The 18,304-nt window shown below is 44.4% G+C and overlaps 1 protein-coding gene across 4 annotated transcripts in view; it reads right to left on the bottom strand.

Annotated features, from left to right (window-relative positions):
* Window positions 1–93: 93 nt before the first annotated feature.
* Window positions 94–18,304, bottom strand: part of plekhh1 (pleckstrin homology, MyTH4 and FERM domain containing H1) — an 81,121-nt gene continuing 62,910 nt past the window's right edge. For all 4 annotated transcript variants that reach the window (XM_085767181.1, XM_085767178.1, XM_085767179.1 and 1 more), the window contains exons 7-30: window positions 18,110–18,292; window positions 16,341–17,104; window positions 15,792–15,870; window positions 13,988–14,079; window positions 13,715–13,862; window positions 13,235–13,371; window positions 12,824–12,934; window positions 12,499–12,585; window positions 11,948–12,106; window positions 10,356–10,436; window positions 9,856–10,035; window positions 9,358–9,469; window positions 8,327–8,439; window positions 7,089–7,265; window positions 6,901–6,998; window positions 6,627–6,804; window positions 5,642–5,797; window positions 5,135–5,232; window positions 4,711–4,852; window positions 4,465–4,607; window positions 4,182–4,311; window positions 3,961–4,044; window positions 3,171–3,317; window positions 94–1,656 (exon numbers count right to left, since the gene is read on the bottom strand). In XM_085767181.1, the coding sequence (XP_085623307.1) occupies window positions 1,504–1,656; window positions 3,171–3,317; window positions 3,961–4,044; window positions 4,182–4,311; window positions 4,465–4,607; window positions 4,711–4,852; window positions 5,135–5,232; window positions 5,642–5,797; window positions 6,627–6,804; window positions 6,901–6,998; window positions 7,089–7,265; window positions 8,327–8,439; window positions 9,358–9,469; window positions 9,856–10,035; window positions 10,356–10,436; window positions 11,948–12,106; window positions 12,499–12,585; window positions 12,824–12,934; window positions 13,235–13,371; window positions 13,715–13,862; window positions 13,988–14,079; window positions 15,792–15,870; window positions 16,341–17,104; window positions 18,110–18,292 (3,752 nt within the window). In that variant the 3' untranslated portion in view covers window positions 94–1,503. The remainder of the gene's footprint in view (window positions 1,657–3,170; window positions 3,318–3,960; window positions 4,045–4,181; window positions 4,312–4,464; window positions 4,608–4,710; window positions 4,853–5,134; window positions 5,233–5,641; window positions 5,798–6,626; window positions 6,805–6,900; window positions 6,999–7,088; window positions 7,266–8,326; window positions 8,440–9,357; window positions 9,470–9,855; window positions 10,036–10,355; window positions 10,437–11,947; window positions 12,107–12,498; window positions 12,586–12,823; window positions 12,935–13,234; window positions 13,372–13,714; window positions 13,863–13,987; window positions 14,080–15,791; window positions 15,871–16,340; window positions 17,105–18,109; window positions 18,293–18,304) is intronic.

The raw sequence follows: 18,304 nt of genomic DNA, 5'->3' as shown, positions 1-18,304 counted from the left end.
CTTCAGTGAGTAAATGAGCTTCTTGAGTAAATGTAGCCTACTTATGGTATGAAATAGACTGATTTCAGAGAAACAGAGGGGAAAAAATAGAAATTTTCTAACTGAGGACTGTACCATTTATTTTATTAGCACACATACACATACAGTACAGGCAACATGAAGACACAAGCTCTCAGACATCTGTAACACATTTTTAGCTCAGGTACAGTAACAGACACACTCTGCTCTTAAATTACTCTGCTACAAACGTGACACTTGTGTGAAAACATTTCCTCTCAAGCAGAAGCCAAAGAATGTTGGAAAATAAAATAAATACCTAATACGGACACGAACATGACAGTGGTTTGATCCAAAACAGTTCAAGTCATCAAATTATTTTGATAGCTCTTTTTAAAACTTTTCACCTCTTTTTTTTCTGTGGATGATTATTAAAACACTGACTGTGGACCTGTCTGGACATTTTCAGAGAAAACAAACATATTAAGATGCTGCACTGCAAAAATTTCACAGATTCATTAGACATACAGTTAATCACTGTTATATACCTTTTCAATCCCATTACCTTATTGAGTACCAGTTATACAACATTAATAGGAGATCTGGGCAAGATCAGGCTAAATATTAAATGTACACTTAAAAAATATTAAAGGATTGTCAAGTTTCCTTGAATATGACCATAATTTCTTAGGGGGGAAAAGGCGTGTCATATTGTACCGTGATCAAGTTGATTAACTTTAATAAGTCAATGAAAGAACATTAATAATTCATTCATGATTAAAGTTTTTAAAGGCAAAAATGGCAAAGATTCAGTGGTTCCAGCAACTCAAATGTGATTTTATTTTTTTGCAATTTCTATGGGCTTTGGGAATTTACTTACTATTTTCTTATATTTTATGGACTGAAGGAGTCACAGATTAAATGGCAAAATATAATTTCATTAATCGATTAGAATAGATATAAGTGTTAGTTGCAGCTCTAAATTAGATTATTATATTTAGATGTGGATTATATCAAATTAAGACACTAAAATCTATGATTCTAGTTTTGCATACCCTATCAGTCCCTTTCTAATTGCACAGTACCTCTTAAATGTATTTAAATTCTGGTTCATTGTCAAGTAAGTATGAAAATTCATGGTGAATAATTACAGTGGCACACAGCACTGTATTACAACCAGCAAGGAAGTGTGACAAGAGGCAACCAGTAACAACAACGTCCATTTTCACCAATGAATTTGAACGTGATTTTACACCTAATTTAAGCAGAGTTGAAACACTCTATAGTTGCACAAATAAATAGTCTAACAAGACCGTACCTAACATTTCTAAATCTAAATCTTCATAAGAAAGTCTTAAAAAAATAATCTCCGAGTACCTGTTCTGTAAAGATCGGAAAACCTGGAGCTGCAACACAACATGCTCCTGATGAATGTGGATTAAAAGTAACCTGTCACCGTTCTCCCTGTAATCAGATAGTCTGTGGTGTTGTTGTTGTTTGCAGTATTCACAGTAGTGTGGGGCCCTTGGTGGTGTAGTTCATAGCGGGGAAGTGCCTGCTGTCTACGTCCCAGTGGCCGAGGGGCTGGGCCGGGGCAGACGGGAGGCTGGGGTTCCAGTGGTTAATGTAGCTGGCCATGAGCAGAGTCAGCTCCAGTATCTGAGAGAGGAGCAAACACACACAGATCAGAGCGCCATTAATGGCTTTAACATTGTCATAGGATTGTGTTTCATTGGGTACTGGGGATCTGGAGGCACAGTATCAATCACAGAGGATGTGAAAACCTGAGAAACTCAAACCGATTCACAATGATGAATGAAGTCACTCTCATGGCCTCACCTACAGTAGTAATATGACTCTGTTAAAGCTCCATAGAGATCCTGCACATAAAACAAGACAAACAATCTGTTTTCCCCATTAAGCTCTCAGCTGTGTAAAAACAGGTGAATATGGGAAAGCCGGGACTCGCTGCTCCCTCCCCTTATCTTTACAGCTCCCTCACAGCCCTTCAAGTCTCAATCCAACCACCCGCATTTCCTCCACACCTCAGCTGCTGATGCTTCAGATCAGTTGTTCCCAGTCTTTTGTGAAGACGTGGCCACACAGCCATATCAGATGAACTCAAGTAGTCCATCAACGTCACCACCTGTCATGTTCCAAACGTGGCCGTAGGGACCGGTTGTTATTCAGCTCTGTTAATCGTATAAAAGTGGATATTGTGACAATTTATTCTGTTATTGTTGAACCATTAGCAGTTATGTGCTAATAGCTGTAGAAACTAGTCATCAGTGACTTATAGCTGTGTTGGCATAGTTTCTACTCTTTATTAGGACAAGTGTTTTAACCATTACTCGAGCTAACAACGCTCTCTTTCTCAATCAACCATCCATCCATTATGTTTATCTAATTATCCTTCAGTTTAAAGCAGAAGTAAGTGGTCCGGTCGTTTTCGCTAATGCTGCGTTCCAGGCAGGCTTTTGAAATCGTAAATTACAGCTTCAAGTCACAACTTACGACTTTGTAGCGTTTCAGGCAACCCACTCGTGTTTTTCCGACCTGTTTTACCGGTGAAAGTCACTATAACGGCCACTCGTAACTTCCGACCGGTGAACTCGTACCAGATCGAACTGGTACCACTTCACGGTCGGAAAAATACGAGTTTCCTTGAACGCACCATAACAGTCCTCGTCCCTACGTCGCCACATTCACGGCGTTCCTTGGCTGCACACACAGCCCTGCATGCCGTTCTCTCTCCTCATTGGATAAAAACTGTAGGATACGATAAATGTTTTCTCCTCGGCTCAGAGCAGAGCAGAGGGACTGACAGACCCGTGTTTCAGTCCAAACACTCTATGTAAGTGATTGCTGTCTGAAGATATAACTATTTAAGACTTATATTAACACAAATATATCACTTACTTCTGCTTTAACTAACAGTTTAATTATTTAAGCCCTAGTATTTTTTTTAACCAAATAGTGTAATTAATCTTGTAGTGTTTTTTCAAATTAGCTGAGCTACTCTTTTATCTCTTTTCTCTTCAGATCATCTACAACACAGATGAGTGACAACTTCCAACACAGAGGCAATTCAGAAACGTGGCTCCAGATTGAAAATTCATCCACAAATCAGTCAGACTCTGGATTTGTACAAATCCACGCACAAGGAGACGTACCTTTGGTTTTGCCATGGCAAAGACCAACTTCTCCACACTCTTCTTCCCGACGCCTGGCTCCCTCTGCTGGCTCGTGACCACCATGAAATCGTCGCGGCAGCCACCGAAGGTGACCACAGACTGATACGAGTATGTGACCAGCGTGTGCTGAAAAATGAAAGCATTAGCCAGACTGAAATGTTGCAGCAAAGTGGATATAAACCGGGAGAAAGTTCAGATTTTATGTCCGATCCGAGAATAGACTTGGAATTCATCTGGGAAATCATTTTGGTTTCTACTTTTTCTTTTTTTTCTTTTTTTGAGGCAGCAAATTGAGCGTGGAGAAGCGTGACATAATTCCCAGCAACTTATTGTGATTCTCACTTTGGATTTTTTTTTTTCTGGAAGTGCATGAGCAACGGTGCCAGCCAGACCGAGACTGAAACGGATCAACATGGGCTGCTGAAAATTACAGAGCTCACTTTAACATGGTTTACATGTTGGAACTGCTATCTGTCAGGGTCAAGAATGTCAAGATCGGAGGCTGGTTATTTTATTTTCCTGTGGATTTCTGGCGTTTCGAAACACCACAGAATAAAAATCATTCCAGACCAGTGGGTCAACAAAACTTTACAGCTGTGGCCAATCCAGCTGAGCACAGCAGCCGTAAACGGGAATCTCAGTTTTTAAAACTAAAGCAAATGGAAATATCAGGAGAGATATTTTAAAAAGCTCTAAATAAACGTACGTGACAGACATGCTGGCTGCTGATGGACGTCTTTGCTCCAGCTCCATACAGTTTGAAACTCACCATTGTGTAGTCCAGCACACACAGTCCATCCTCACTGACTGCCAGCCACACCTGGCTCTGTTCAACAGGGGTGGGGGGGACCGGCTGTGGACAGACCAAACAAAAGCTCATGTTACAGGTGTAATGCATCTTCCTCTATAGATATTCTTCCTAGTTTTTAAATAGTCCAACCTGTCTTAAACCAGCATGATGGATGCTGATGAGCTTTTTTTTTTTTTTACCTTGGCATTGAAGAGTTTGGCTCCAAACAGGGGCCATTTCCGAGCCACAGTTAGATATATTCTCACACACTCGGATGCACTGCACCCACGTAGCACAGACCACTTAGTGGCCAGACGCTCAGTAAGGTCTCTGGAAGAAGACAAGAAACATCGGCGGCTTTAAATAACATTTGTATCTGCTTTATAAACAAACCCATATGAGAATGTTAGGTTCTCAGAAACTGGATAAGAAACAGTAGAGCAATGCATTGACTACCAGGACAGCAGTAGTGTTTGTTTTTACCTGAGCTGCTCTGAGCTGTAGTCCTGTTTGTAGCGTTTGGGGTAGAAGCGCTCCAAGGCCTGCAGGAGAATCAGCTGAGATTTGGGCTGAGGGGAGCCGGTGGGAGAGGAGGCAGCCGGTCGCTCCAAGTCACCATGTTCAACCTGGGAGAGAGGAGGTTGAAAAAAAAGTTTGTTTTAAAATCTACATTTTTCATAAACTTCAGCATCGCAAAGCACAATAATGAGTATATCAAGGTTTACAGACCTGTGCCATGAGGGCTGCCACCTCAAGAGCCAGCTCTTTGTTCACAGGGAAGTGGCCTTGCTGAACTTCATCATTCACCTGGTAGGCCAGCAGGAGGCGCTCTCTCTCCGTCTCTCCTTTCACCTGAGCTCTGAAACACAGCCTGCACATGCACAAAAGAGGGCGAGAGAGAAAAAAAGAAAAAGTTTTTGTGAAACTCCTTTTCCAGGTATAAGGCTGGAATTATGCACATTTCACTTCACATCTTAGATGCAGGAAATCTAACACCGGCACTTTAAATTCCTGCAAGAAGTGAAACAGCAGATAACACATATCACATCCCCAGCTTTCCACAGATGTTTATGACCACATAATAAGCGATGCCAAGGTAATGTGTGCGTACACTTCCTGAAAAAAAGCCCAGATCTGACAATAGAAATCCCACCTGCTCTTGTATGTCAGACGAACAATCCGCGTGCCCTCGTTTTTCCCAGGGTGCAGCTCTTTTAGCGCCTGCTCCCACTTGGAAATGACATCACAGATCTGGCAAAAGGCAAACAAGTCAGTCTCACGTTTGACAACATACACGCTTCCACCTTATCTCTGGCTCTGTCTAACAAAAACTATATGAGCCTAATAAAGGAAACCTGATTTACTATCTTTTACAGGCTTGTTAAACATTATGGAGCAGTTTCACTAACGATAATAGAAATGGAAGCAAGCACTACTTTTATTATGACCGAGTTGAATTGAGTTACAGTTCCTGTTGTAAAAAAAAAAAAGTTTGAACAGCCACAATTTGTCAAAACAGTCCTGAACTGCTCACTGCTGATCCTCTAAATGATTAGGTAACATGAGTCTAATGATTTGGCTGGATAAACCGCAGAAACAGCCTCAGAGCTGTGTGGAGGGTTTCTCCCATCCACTTATGCTTGGTGACCCACAGCCCTACCTTGGCAGACGGCTGCAGGCAGTGCTCCAGGTCTTTGCCAGACGGATCGTCAGTGAAGAGGGCGAACCCAGACAGCTGAGGCTTCCTCATGCCGATCCTCTGGTTCAGCGTGTTGAGGAACTCTTCAACTGTAGTGGAGCCATCGAACCCCACCACCTGCAGATGGCGAGAGAGCACAAAGCGCGTACGTTGGAGAGGCTGCGACTTGCACAGATAAGGAAAGTAACAGTTCACAGGTGATTTTGGTGGTTTGGTGGACTGGATCTTTGAGTTCAACACCAGATGTTAAGGCTGTCTTTCAACTAACTGAGGAACTTAAAGCTCTTTTGTGACGCGTTCAAAAACTCCAAGGATCCATGATCAGTTTAAAGTGTTTATTGTAACAAAAATCAAAGAGAGCTAACAAGCAGTTATTGGAAAAGGGAAAAATAATACGATATGTGCCTTTCAATATACAATAATAATGATAATGGTGAGATGGTAAAGTGAAATGACTTCTAGTTCTTCTCCCTTTGTGTTAAAAACTCCCACCACCACACACAATAAGTAAAAGAAAATAACCACACCCTCTCAATGTGTCAACGCAATGACGTAAAACCTAAAGCAAAATGGCCGGCAAAATATATTGTGGTTTCTACACCAGCACTATGACCACTTTTACATCTACAATAAGAAATAACCTGGTTCATTTGGATTTATAGTTAGTGTGCCAACTGCAGTCTGTGGTTTTATTAACCACTATACTTATACTGTGTTGTCATCTGATTCACCCTCAGTCCTGGAAGTTTTAATCAGGGTATCTGCAGCAACACATCCCCTTCACTTCAACTCCTTACATTCTTTTAAACCAGTGCTGTTTTCAGACCACAACAAGACAAGACAAGATGAGACAGACGGCACGCCCTTTAGCAAGCGATGTGTCTGCATTCATTAAAGTGAGGCGGCGAAAAACAGGATTATTTATACGGTTGTTGATACGAGTTACCTGATAGGTGTTGTTCGTGAAGTGGACTGGGATGCTGAATGGCAGTGAATGGTGGTACGGGTTCCTCAGCAGGATGGAGACGATCTCCATGCGCGAAGGTTTGGCCTCCCGCTCTCCGTTCTGCAGCGTTCGCTCCACGGACCTCTGACAGTACACTGCATACTTCCCCACCTCGCTCCTGTGTGGGGAAAACAAGACAACAAGAGGTGTAATCAAGACTGCCTCGCACTAGATTTTGTGTTTTTTTTTCTGTTACACTGTTAAGTCGGTTCACCTTGGGTCAGCGTTGCGTTGCAGGTACTGTCTCAGGTACCAGAGGAAGTGTTGTTGAGGGAGGAACAGAGCCACACACAGAGACAACAGCTGCCAGCACTAGGAGAGGAGAGGAGGGAGAAACACTTGAAGTTAAAGGCTCTCTCAACACTTTTCCCTTCATCCGTCTTCAGCGTGCACCTGTCTGACCTGCGTGAGGGAGTAGTTGTTGGGCGTCCGGTGGTTGGTCTGCTTGATGAGCTGACAGTACATTTCATTCTGCAGCTCCGGGTGAGTCAGGCACACCTGCAAAGCATTCTGGGCCAGCGACGTGTGGTAGTCGACGGACGGAGACTCGGCCAGCACGTTGATGAAGAGCTGACAGGACTGCGCGGAGAGGGAGAAAGAGAAACGTTGAGTTCCGCAGAGCCACCAGCAGGTGGAGACAAACAAACACCAGAAACTCCAAAACTTGGGAGTCAATGAATCAGTAGCAAAAGAAACAGAGCAGAGGGTGATGATAATATTCAGGTCAGATTAAAAACAACAAAAACATCTCGGCATGAGGTCAGGAAGTGTGAGGAAATCTGAACTTCATTGTTTTGTTCTCGTTCGCTGTGACGGCTGAAGACAAAAGGACCAATTGAAGAGTTTTCATCAGTCGTGTCAGATTCATTAATAATTCAAGGACATGAACTAGAACATAGACTTGAAAAGCATGTCACCTCCATTCAGTGTTTTTCTTTGTGTGTGTGTGTTTGGGGACTGGTTTTTAAGGCTGGCTGCTCAAAGAGGGAGCCGATCCATTCAGCCTTCAATCCTACAGGCCTACTGTAGCTGATGGGGCTGTGAAGCGTGAGCCGGGCAGAGGTGGGTGGGAGAGGGGGACTGTGGGTGAGCGCACCGAGAGACACAGAGTTGAAAAGAGAGTTGAGAAGGACCTGCCATTTTTCTACAAGGTCCCTGTTCTGCTCTGATCTCACATCTCCTCCCCTATCCTGTGGCTTCCATATCCATTGCTGCCACTCTCTGAGGGCCCTGACCTCCCATGTCTCCTCTTTAAAAGAGGGCTCCTTTCACACTGGCTGTAAACCAGAGGAACAGTTAGCCTCAATCAGAGCAGATAATCAAGGCCATTATCTCTCTTCCACACTTTTAATGAGCGGGGCCCCTCGTCCTCGAGCCTTTGATCTGCTTCAGTGGCAGGAGGGAAGAGGAGAGGAGGTCACAGAGCGCATCCAGGAGAAGGAGGGGATAAAGGGAGGGACGGGGTTGGAGTAGGATGGATGACGTCTTGAACAGACCCTCGCAGCAAGAGAGGCGGGCAGGAGAGGAGAGAGAGGGATTTGGAGAAAAGGATGAAAGGAAACCGAGAATCAAAAGTAAGTGGGATGGAACAAAAGAGGCCGACAGAGACGGAAAGAGGGACAAGAGGTGGAGAGACCGACCTTGAAAAGCTTAAGAGCTTCTGTCTGCAGAGCTTCAGAGGGTAGAGTGGTGAGAGGCGAGCGCAGACCCTCCTTACAAAAGCTCAAGGCCTCGCTCCTCCAGTAGGCAGAGTCTGGGAAAAGAAAGAAAAGAAGAAGCAGCACACGCACGCACGCACAAGCAAACACACGCACACACAAGCAAACACACACACACAGACAAACACAAAGATTGAGTTTCAAAGCTGTAATGATTCAACAGCTGACAGAATTCACACACGGCGCTGCCGCCGTAAACACTGTCTGCAGCGTGGATTAGAGCTGTCAGGCATCGGGATAGAAATAACACGTAGCGCGATGCTACCGAGGTATTCTGTCTCCACTTACAGAGAGACTTTGCACGTCTTAAGCCCTTCAGCTAATGCATCTGCTGTAAAAATATATTAGCAGTGCGGTCAACAAAGATACGCAGCCATCCCATGTTTCTCAGCTTGTTTTTACACTTCTTCTCATAACAAGACGCCTGACTTAGTCTTCCATATTTTAAGCAGAGAGTTAAAAATAAAAATTAAAGTAAAAAAAAAACAACAAAATCTGGCTTTACCCACTTGAGAAAAAACATGCTGTGCCTCGAGGAGAGACACTGCTGGTGTGCTTTGGTAAAAGTGGTATTTTATAAATAGGACACGTCTTGCTCTGGGTTTAAATACATTATAAGTAACTAACTTGGCAACACAAATTTGCTGTATCCTGTGTCTTGGACTGAAAAAGTTGACATTGTAATGTCATTAGGTATTTATAGTCACTTCTAATTTACTTAAGAAAGCCAGGGAGGAGTTTAGAAGCAAACCACGGCGCCGTGTTTTTCTCTTCAGAGCTGAGTCTCTTTTTAACATCTTCAAATATACTTGATATGTTTCTTGCATATATATAGAAAAAATAATACACATCATGCTCTGACTGTTTACAGCTTCAAGATGGTGTAACATTGTTCCTCTGATTTTAGCTCAAACCTAAAATAAATCCTTTCTACAGCGTCTTTGATTCCTCACCTGGGTCTCCCTCTGCATCCAGGAGTTGACCAATCAGCTGCTCGGACTCTGTGCCCACCTTGAAGGTTGCACTGCTGCCGGCCGCTACAGTCAGGTGATACAACCACGTGTCCTGCAGGGGAATACAAACAGACTCATTATTAATATACAGGACAGAGAAGAGAAGAATAATCACAGTTCCACATTAAAACATTAAAGGGATAGTTCAACATTTTGGCAATGGTGAATGTGCAGTTCACAACTTGTCCACGGGAGCGTTTTGGAGTTGTTGGATTGTGTATTTGATGAGTTTGATGAGGGGAACCAAGAAATCCCATTAGCTTCCGTAGTGTAGCTCTGAGCAGCTCGCGGCTCTGCTCCGCCGTCTTAAAAATAGCTCACACCAACAATTAAAGATAACAAACCTACTGCTATGACTATAGGGATTATGGCAATGGGCCAATTTGCCAAAATGTTGAACTATCCCTTTAATATTAAAGACGTTTCCTGTTCCTGTACCTTCTCCTGCTTGGTGCCAATGAGCAGGTATGTGGGACTCTGGTCTCTGGGCTGCACCACCAGCGTGCAGTGGGAGGAGAGGAAACCTCGACTACCTGCTTCATAGTCCTCATCTGAATCACAGGAGCGATCCACCTCCTGGACCGACGCCTCCCGTATCTGCAGCTGACCCAGAGGAAGCTGAAACACAGCAAGGACTTCTGTGAATATCTATATATTTGATTAAAGAAATGTGTTCAACTGCCTTTCACCTTTTTCTTGTCTAAGTAACAGCTCCTTTATTAGTCTTTTATACAGTGGCCCTGAAAGCTCAACACACTGCAACTCCCAGCAGATATATTTGCACGTGTTTTCTTAAATTGAAGTGTATTGTGCTCTCTGGGCCACCGTACTTTTATGCTGTCCAGATTAAGACATTTTTATGATAATAAGAAACAAGACACAAAAACTTAAAGCAGGAGAGAGCACGTCAAGAGTGAGGAGAGGCCTCTTTTCCGAACCTTGTCTTCCTGGTTGCGATAATAGTAGAAGACTTTCCCGACCAATGAACACCACACCAGCTTCGAGTGTCCGTGTTTGACCTGAAAGAGAATAGAGAGACAACAGCAGAAAAAAAAAGTTTGAGAAATGATTATTTGTCAGAAAAAAAGCAGAAATATGATACTATTTATATATATTTTGTCTGTGCCTGTGTGTGTGTGTGCGCGTGTGTGTGTTCTTTGAAACTCAGACCAGAGAGTTTTTTAAACAGCTTGACAGATGTGAGTCAGGGAATTTCTGATTTCTACATCTGACCAGCAGATGTCCCAGGAGTGTGCAGGCAGTGTGGGTGTGCAAATCATTAGAGAACAAATTCAGTGACTTGAGCAACAGTTAAAAAAAAAAATCCAATCTGGACTTTCTTGTGTCTTTCCAAAGCAAAGTTACAATGAATTCCTGTCAAATGAAAGCAGTACATACACTATTGCTGCTGCTTTCACCCTTGTTTTTCAGCAGATATGCCTTTATAGATGATAAATGTGAATCTGAAATAAGCAACTTTTAGACACAGAGCGATGGCATCACTGGAGGATGCCTCCGCTCCGACATGAAACCAGCTGTGCATCCCTTGAGCCGGGGGCACTTAGGTCAACAGCCCCCGTCTCAACTGGGATCACGTCATAACCAGCAGATCAAAGACAACTCGCAGGAAGAGGATCGAGAGGGGAGGGGAGGAGAGGGGGGGGGGGGGTTTGGTGAGAGGACATGGGCTCCATCATCTCAGCATGAGGCAGTCAGTCATCTGTCAGACAGCCGTCACACACACCCATCAGATGTTTAAGTGTCCTAACCTCACCAGCAGACAGGCCTCGGTTAAGGAAAGGCACAAGGAAAGAGAGCCAGAGAGGTGGGTGGGTGGGTGGGGTGGGGGGGTTGTGTAGCATTCCAGCTGCTCTGGTCTTACGGCCGTGTCCCAACGTGAAGACGGTTTTCAAGAATCTGCCTTAAGAGCGCTCTGTCAAAGCCTCCCCACCCCAAGTGACAGACACTTCTATATCTGTCTGAGAGACGACGTTAAGCCTGAAAACCAGTTATTCCTGGCATCCTCTCCAGGGACAAAGCCTGGCTAACCATACCTCTGACAGCTATAGAGTGGAAACAGAGTAGGATAATATGGTTTTGTAAACGTAGATTAATAAATACATAAAGAAAATCCACATCTAGACTGATAAAACAAAGATATTTTTACATTATTATAGTTTAACTAACAACTCTATCACAATCCTGGTCTACTGCTGCTCTTTCTTCTTTTAAACAACCTTTTAAAACACACATACATGTTTTTATCTCCTTGACAATATTAATTTATTATTTTATCTAATTTATCAGGGTGTACTTCTTAATATAAACAGCTTATTTTAGACTAAACTAGCCTGGTCCTGTCCGCAGGTATGAACCTCTAAAGTTCACACAGTCATATCTGGTTTATATCTGCTCCAGCTTCATATTTAATGCACAGACATGAAAGCGGTGTTCATGTTCTCGTTGCCAAACTCTTATCAAGACGGATGAGTTTAAGTGACAACATCACTTTTGACTTCTGGCTCCTGACCTTTGTAAGCCATCCTCTCACTGTGGGCTTTGCGGCGGTCTCCACGGTGACGGGGCTGCTGGCCTGCACTTTGAGTATGTTCTGCAGGACCCTGATCCACTCCTCCAGGATGTTGGGTGAATCGGCGGTCAGGTAGAAGGTCTTCTTCTCTGTAATCAACTGATTAGAGGAAAAAAGGCAGAAATATGGGAAAAATGCTAAGCCAAGCTGAGTGAGATAGCATCGTCGTGTCAGAGGAGATCAGAATCAGCCTCCAAAGAGCCAGGAAAACATTCCAGCCCAATGCTATACCTGATGTCATCTTAAGCTGCTTCTCTGGTATGCAGCAGTAAAGCTCTGCTGTGATGCGGTGCTATAAAAAGAGTGCTGGTGCGTGTGTAGTTTCACATGCACTCTCACAGCTGTCTTCCTCTGTTTTCTTTTATACCACTCAAATCATAGATCTAACATAACCCCTTAGAAAGATAGCAGTCAGACTGTGAAATGTAAACTACACTTAGCTTGTCTGTATTTTTACACTTCGTTGGATCCTTTGCATGTTTTCCACTCACTTGAAATGTCTGTGCACCTTCGCCACGCACAATACGGCAGGAAGAGTTGAGCTCGATCTGACCCTGAGGTTTCCTGATCACGTCACTCTGAAAAAGAAAAAAAAAAGAAGAAAAAAACACATTTACACATAAAAAAATCCCATCAGGAAATATCAGACATTCCCCATAACATACATCTTTAAGTGTTAAGGTGGCACAGGTGGCACTTGACTTCAGCTAACCTGCACGTACACACTTTCAGTTCAGAAATATTCGTGCAATGCTTCCTGTGCAGGCAGCAAAACCTTAGAAGGAAGCAAGCAGCCTCAGAGGGAAACACACTCACAGGAGATTTGTAGTAGAGGATCTCTCCGTTCCTCAGGATGAACCAGCGACGTTTCCAGGCTTTCACCTGACTGCCCATCTTCAGCAGGTACCCAGACTTCTCCAGCATCTCCTGCACACACACAACAGCACACATCACTGTCAGGTACTTTACAATAGGTGCTATATAACTTATCAACACTGAAACTATAGCATTACTAGGATACTTGTGAGCAATGTCACATTTCTGTATAGCTTTATGAATAGATTGGACTATATCATGGAATATTTGTCCAAAAACAAGACAAAAACAACTACAATTAACCATCTCCAACATTTTTTTTCTCATTTAGATTTTGCATTTTGTCAGCAAGAAAGTGTGTGTTTGATTGTAACAGTGACACACAGACAGACTAAGAAAGACTTCACTCACAGGCCCGGTGCTTTCACAGGAGTAGGAGGAGGTCCGCTGGAGTTTATGCTCTGGTTCTGAGTAATCACTGTCCAGGGAGTAGGCATCAGGAGGGATGGCATAGTCACTCTCTGAGCTTATGGAGGACATGGACACACCTAAAGGGTGACACATTAAAAAAAGAAAAAAGTACAGTAAAGGGAAAAATGCCAGAGGTGGTTGAAAGGAGAAAAGCTCAGGAAATAAATAAAACATAGAGCAAGAAACAAATGGGTGAAGACAGAGGCTCTTAAATGGAAAATCCAGGCTCTTCTGCATCAGTTTGTGTTGTTCAGTACAATCCAGCAGTTTTCCAACACATTCGGGTACATCCTATACTTAGACTGAAGCAAGTTTATGATGTCATATATTTTGGAAACAACAATTGAATGAACAGTTATTCACTTCTAAACTGTGGTTTCATTCATCAACATCACCAGCACCACAATCTACAATCCCCACCTCTCTTGACGGCTCGTGGGCTCCCAGGAACGCTGCCCTTCCTGTCCGGGCTCAGGATGGAGGTCCGTAAACTGGCCAGAGAGCTGCTGTCATCCTCTGACCCGGAGTCATCGTCAGGTAGAGGGACACTGCTGATCTGAGTGGCTTTCTGAAACCAACAGGCAAAGGAGGAAAGATCGGTTAAAACACCGGCTGCAGTAACATCCTGTCAGGACAGATGACAACTGCTCCGGCATTTTACAGCTCAGAGGAAGATTCAGTTTTCTCACTCACCCCTTTCAGTGTGGTGTAGACTGGTACATTTATATTCTTATAGATCAACTGGGTGAACGGACCTGCCGCTGGATACTGGGGTAGGTTGGATCCTGCAAAAAAAAAATCACTCACTGTTCATCTTTTAGAGAAGGACACAACACGAAATTTCTAACTTAAAGCAAGATTTTGTAACCTTTGTTGAAACTATGCTTAAAGAGGAACTATGCAGGATTTGTAGCTTAACTATGCTACATTTTTACCTTAATTAAACAGCTTTGGAATAATTGTGATGGTTTAATAAATGGCTTAATTTGAGAATGGAGGCTCTCTAACTCCACGTGCGTGTCACTTATTGCTTCTCTTGGCTGAAAATCAACTTTGCCGGTGTCCCGGTGTTCCAGCTCTCGTCTCTGCGCACCGTGACACAAATGCACCCCCATAACCCGTAACCTCTTGTTTATGACAGATTAAACTACACAAATATACACATCCTAACAAAGTATATGATATATAACGTTGGATACCGCTCTATTGATTGATTTCTCGCCTGTTTTGTTGTAAAGAAATGCACATGGCCGAGAGGAGGGTTAGCAAAACAGCGGAAAAGCGACCAGACTAACATAGCTCCTCTTTAGGTTGAATGCTAAAATGTTGCAGAAACAAGAAGATAGACATGTCCTCTTTGACATCACCCACAGGTTTCTAATGGGTGGTTTTAAATCTGGCTGCTGCGCCATCGACAAGAAGCATCTGACCCCGCGTACTTTCTACTCAAGGTGAAAAACCCACAACTTTTTAGTCTTAATAAAATAATATGCATAATTTCACCCCACATACAGTACGGTTGACATTACATTTAACTATAGAGAGGAAATATGTTATATTTACCAGGCTATAAATATGTTTATTTCTGTTGTAAAATGAGGTATTTGAACATGGGAGTCTATAGGGATTTTCTCAAGAGGTCATTCGAGGAACTGCAGTTTTTGTCACTTCACTGTGGCCTTTGTTTTTCAGCTCTGGTGTTGGTTGTCATTTGTGCAACAATAGGAACTCACTTTAACTTCACACACATTTGAAACAGAACAAAGCTTTTGAAGTAGCTGCTGGTGGAAAAACACAAAACAAAGTTCAACTCGTCTCCGGTATTTATTTAGGCAGAGATCAAAATCCTGAAATAACAGATGCACCTTGAGGCGCAAACACGAGAGGAAGCTGAATAAGCTGAGCAAGCTATGGCTTAATCCACAGCAGCCGTTTGGCAGTCGACTGCGTGTACCTGGCAGTCGGGAAACTCAATAGTCGGAGAGCTGTCAAACCTCACTGTCTGCAACGCGACAAAATGGATGATGTCGGAACAGAAAACACAGCAGTAATTACACCCAGACCGTGGCCTTTCATTGCAGCTGATTAAAAAGCTGCCTCTGCTTTGCTACAACCCCCCCCACGCCCCCCCACCCTACCTCCCCACTCCCGTTTTTCCTCCTCAGCTCTTTAAAAGCCTACATCTGCACAGGTGTGTGGAGCCTCGGGCCACAGGAAGTGACATCAAAGGCAGCAATGACAGATCCAAACCCCACAAGCTCAACACCCCCCCCCCACCACCACCACCTCCATTAAGCATGAGCTGAATGACATGTCACTTCACAGTACTGACTCATCTTCCACACCACAGGCAACACCACCCAGGCTCAACTCACACACACACACTTGCAGGCCCACAGAAAGCAGATTTTCTGTCCTCTTCACTGCACCGTTGGGAAAATAACTGGGTTTCGAATGTGGACAACAAGTCTCTTGTTCGTGGCTGCAGGACACTCACCTCGTCCGGGGCCTCTGGCTCCAGGACTGGCCTCTGATACTCTCATTCCTGACTTCGCCACAGCGTAGATGCGACTCTCCTGCACAGAGCAAAACAGTCAGAAACTTTCCTCACCACTTCAGAAAGGTAGACTTGTGGTTTTATGAGGAGTATGGACCCGGACTACTTCTTGGCTCTGCTGGTGATCTCCAACCAAGACATAATCCGATAAATAAGACGCCATTAAACTGTGCTGTTTCTACATTAGAGTTTAAACAAATGAGACTTAATGTATTAATCAGTTTTGTTACCTTTAAACAGAGGCCAACTGTTTCCCCTCTGATTTGTGGTGTTTGTACTAAGCTACGCTGAGTGAAGCAGCGGGACCATCATGTTCACTGTAAATCGCTACCAGTTTACTCATCTATCTCTCTGAACTAATTTAATCTCTGATCTTTGAGCAGTGGTTGAAACATAATGGACCCAGTTCCATTGCAGATATGATTTTAACAGCAGAAATTAACACAGGACACCTGCAGAAGTTAAACCGATAACGTTAGCCTCTCATACCCATGAGGGGAAGCGATGTAAAGGAGGCGTTGGCGGCTTGAGGATTTCAGGATCCAACCTCTCCAGCTCTTCCGCGAGCCCCACAAAGGAGACTCCGTCCCGGGACGACTCCTCTGATCCCGACCCCTCCACCACCCCGTCCATGCCGTCGGGAATCCCATCGTCGATGTCGGTTTCCTCCACGACCTGAGAGAAGGGCGAGGAGGCGGTGCCGGTGCTCTTCAGCGTGGAGGAGGTGGAGGATGGCGTCATGATGTCGATGTTCACGTTGAGGTGGTGCAGTCTGTCCAGGCTGGGCTGCGGCTGGCTGTAGTGCTTCTTCACCAGCTGGATGCTGTCTCTGGGGGTGAGCGGAGTTCGTACTTTGGGCAACGTCATGCTGGCGCCCGACTGGTGAACCTGCTGCTTGGGGAAGGGGTTGTTGGTGGAGGGGGAGCGAGACAGAAGGGGGCTTTTGGGAGTTATCCTGATGGACGACTCCGGGGAGCTCGGCCCGTGGGCCATCTCGTAAGCGGAGGATGAGGATGAAGAGGAGGAGGACGAGTGAAGGCACTGGGAGCGGAACTTGCTGTTGAGCTCGTCAGAGGAGTTGTCTCTGTCGGAGCAGCCCGCCGGACCCTCCACGCCCGCTGGGAGTTCTGGTCGACCGAGGGAAGCGGGGCTGCCGGGACCCTCCCTGCTCCGACCCTGAGAGAGAGCATCGTGGGCCGCCAGGTCTCCGAGGCGAATCCCAGGACTGACCTGCTCAGGAGGCCTCTTGACATCTGAGGAGGAGAGAGAGAGAGACTTTATTAGTCTGAGGAAGGATCGCTGCCGATCTCCAAGCTCAGTTTGCTCTGAACAATCACAGATAAATCACTGAATCTGCTACTGTTGGCAGAAGTCTGGAGGAAGTGACCGTGTGACCGACAAGCATTGTTGAGAAAATATGGGGGTTTGGAAGACACTGGACATATCAGTCTGTGGTGGGGAAGTGGTCTCTGCTGTCCACACAAACTTTTAAAGTATTTTTTTATGTGACTTGGAACTAAAATCTAAACCACAGGATTCTCACTTCAGTTATTTTCGTTTCACACTTAAAGGAGAATTCCGGTCATTTTTGACCCCTGAATCGTTTTGCTGATGGTCACCCAGTGTTGGGGGGAGCAAAAAACGCGACTAAAATTGATGCAGGCAAACCGTTATACCATTTATATTGTACACTATATGAGTTCAGTGGTGTCTCGTAAGGATTTGAGCCATGTACCATGGATATTTGATTGTTTTTTGAGTGTTTGTTGTGGTTGAAAGAATTGCCCCCATGGGTTAGCGTTGTCGCTATCCTGAGCGCAGGGTAGCCATGGTGTAACTCCGGCATCAATTTTAGTCACGTTTTTTGCTCCCCCCAAAACTGGGTGACCATCAGGAAAACGATTTAGGGGTCAAAAATGGCCGGAATTCTCCTTTAAAAAGTTTTTTTTTTTTTTTTAAATATATCAAAAATACAGCAAAAGTGGCAAATAAGGACAAATTCTACTGTATCAAAAAAAAAAAAAAGATGACGATCTTAGTCACTGTAATAATAACAGAATTTTAAGTGGTTGATGCCTGGCAATACTAAGCAGAACAAGATTTTGGAAGAAAAAAAATTGTCAGATTGACTTGAGGTCACTCCTTCACCACCGGTTCAGTTCCTGCCATGTGATCAGCCTCAGCTTGAATGAAATAACACTGCTTCAAAAGCTTCCTGTCACCCATGCTGAGATGAAATGAGCAGGGGGGCAGCCCACCTGTCGGCGAGATCTTGATATTAGAGGCGGCTCCACGAGGACCTGTCTGTCTCCAGCTGTCGTCTTGGGCGGGTGGCGTGCCGGGGCAGCTGGGAGGAAACAGCGGGCTGCTGGGCACCAGGTGGGTATCCATTACAGGGGAGGTGGCGGGGGATCCTGAGGACGTGGGTTTCTCTAGGAGCGCTGCAGGAGAAA

Source organism: Trachurus japonicus, chromosome 22 (genome assembly GCF_045865225.1).
Source record: "Trachurus japonicus isolate A0001 chromosome 22, Traja_1.0".
Classification (NCBI taxonomy): domain Eukaryota; kingdom Metazoa; phylum Chordata; class Actinopteri; order Carangiformes; family Carangidae; genus Trachurus; species Trachurus japonicus.
Note: the sequence above shows the minus strand (reverse complement) of the source record. Positions and strands in the feature narration are given on the sequence as shown.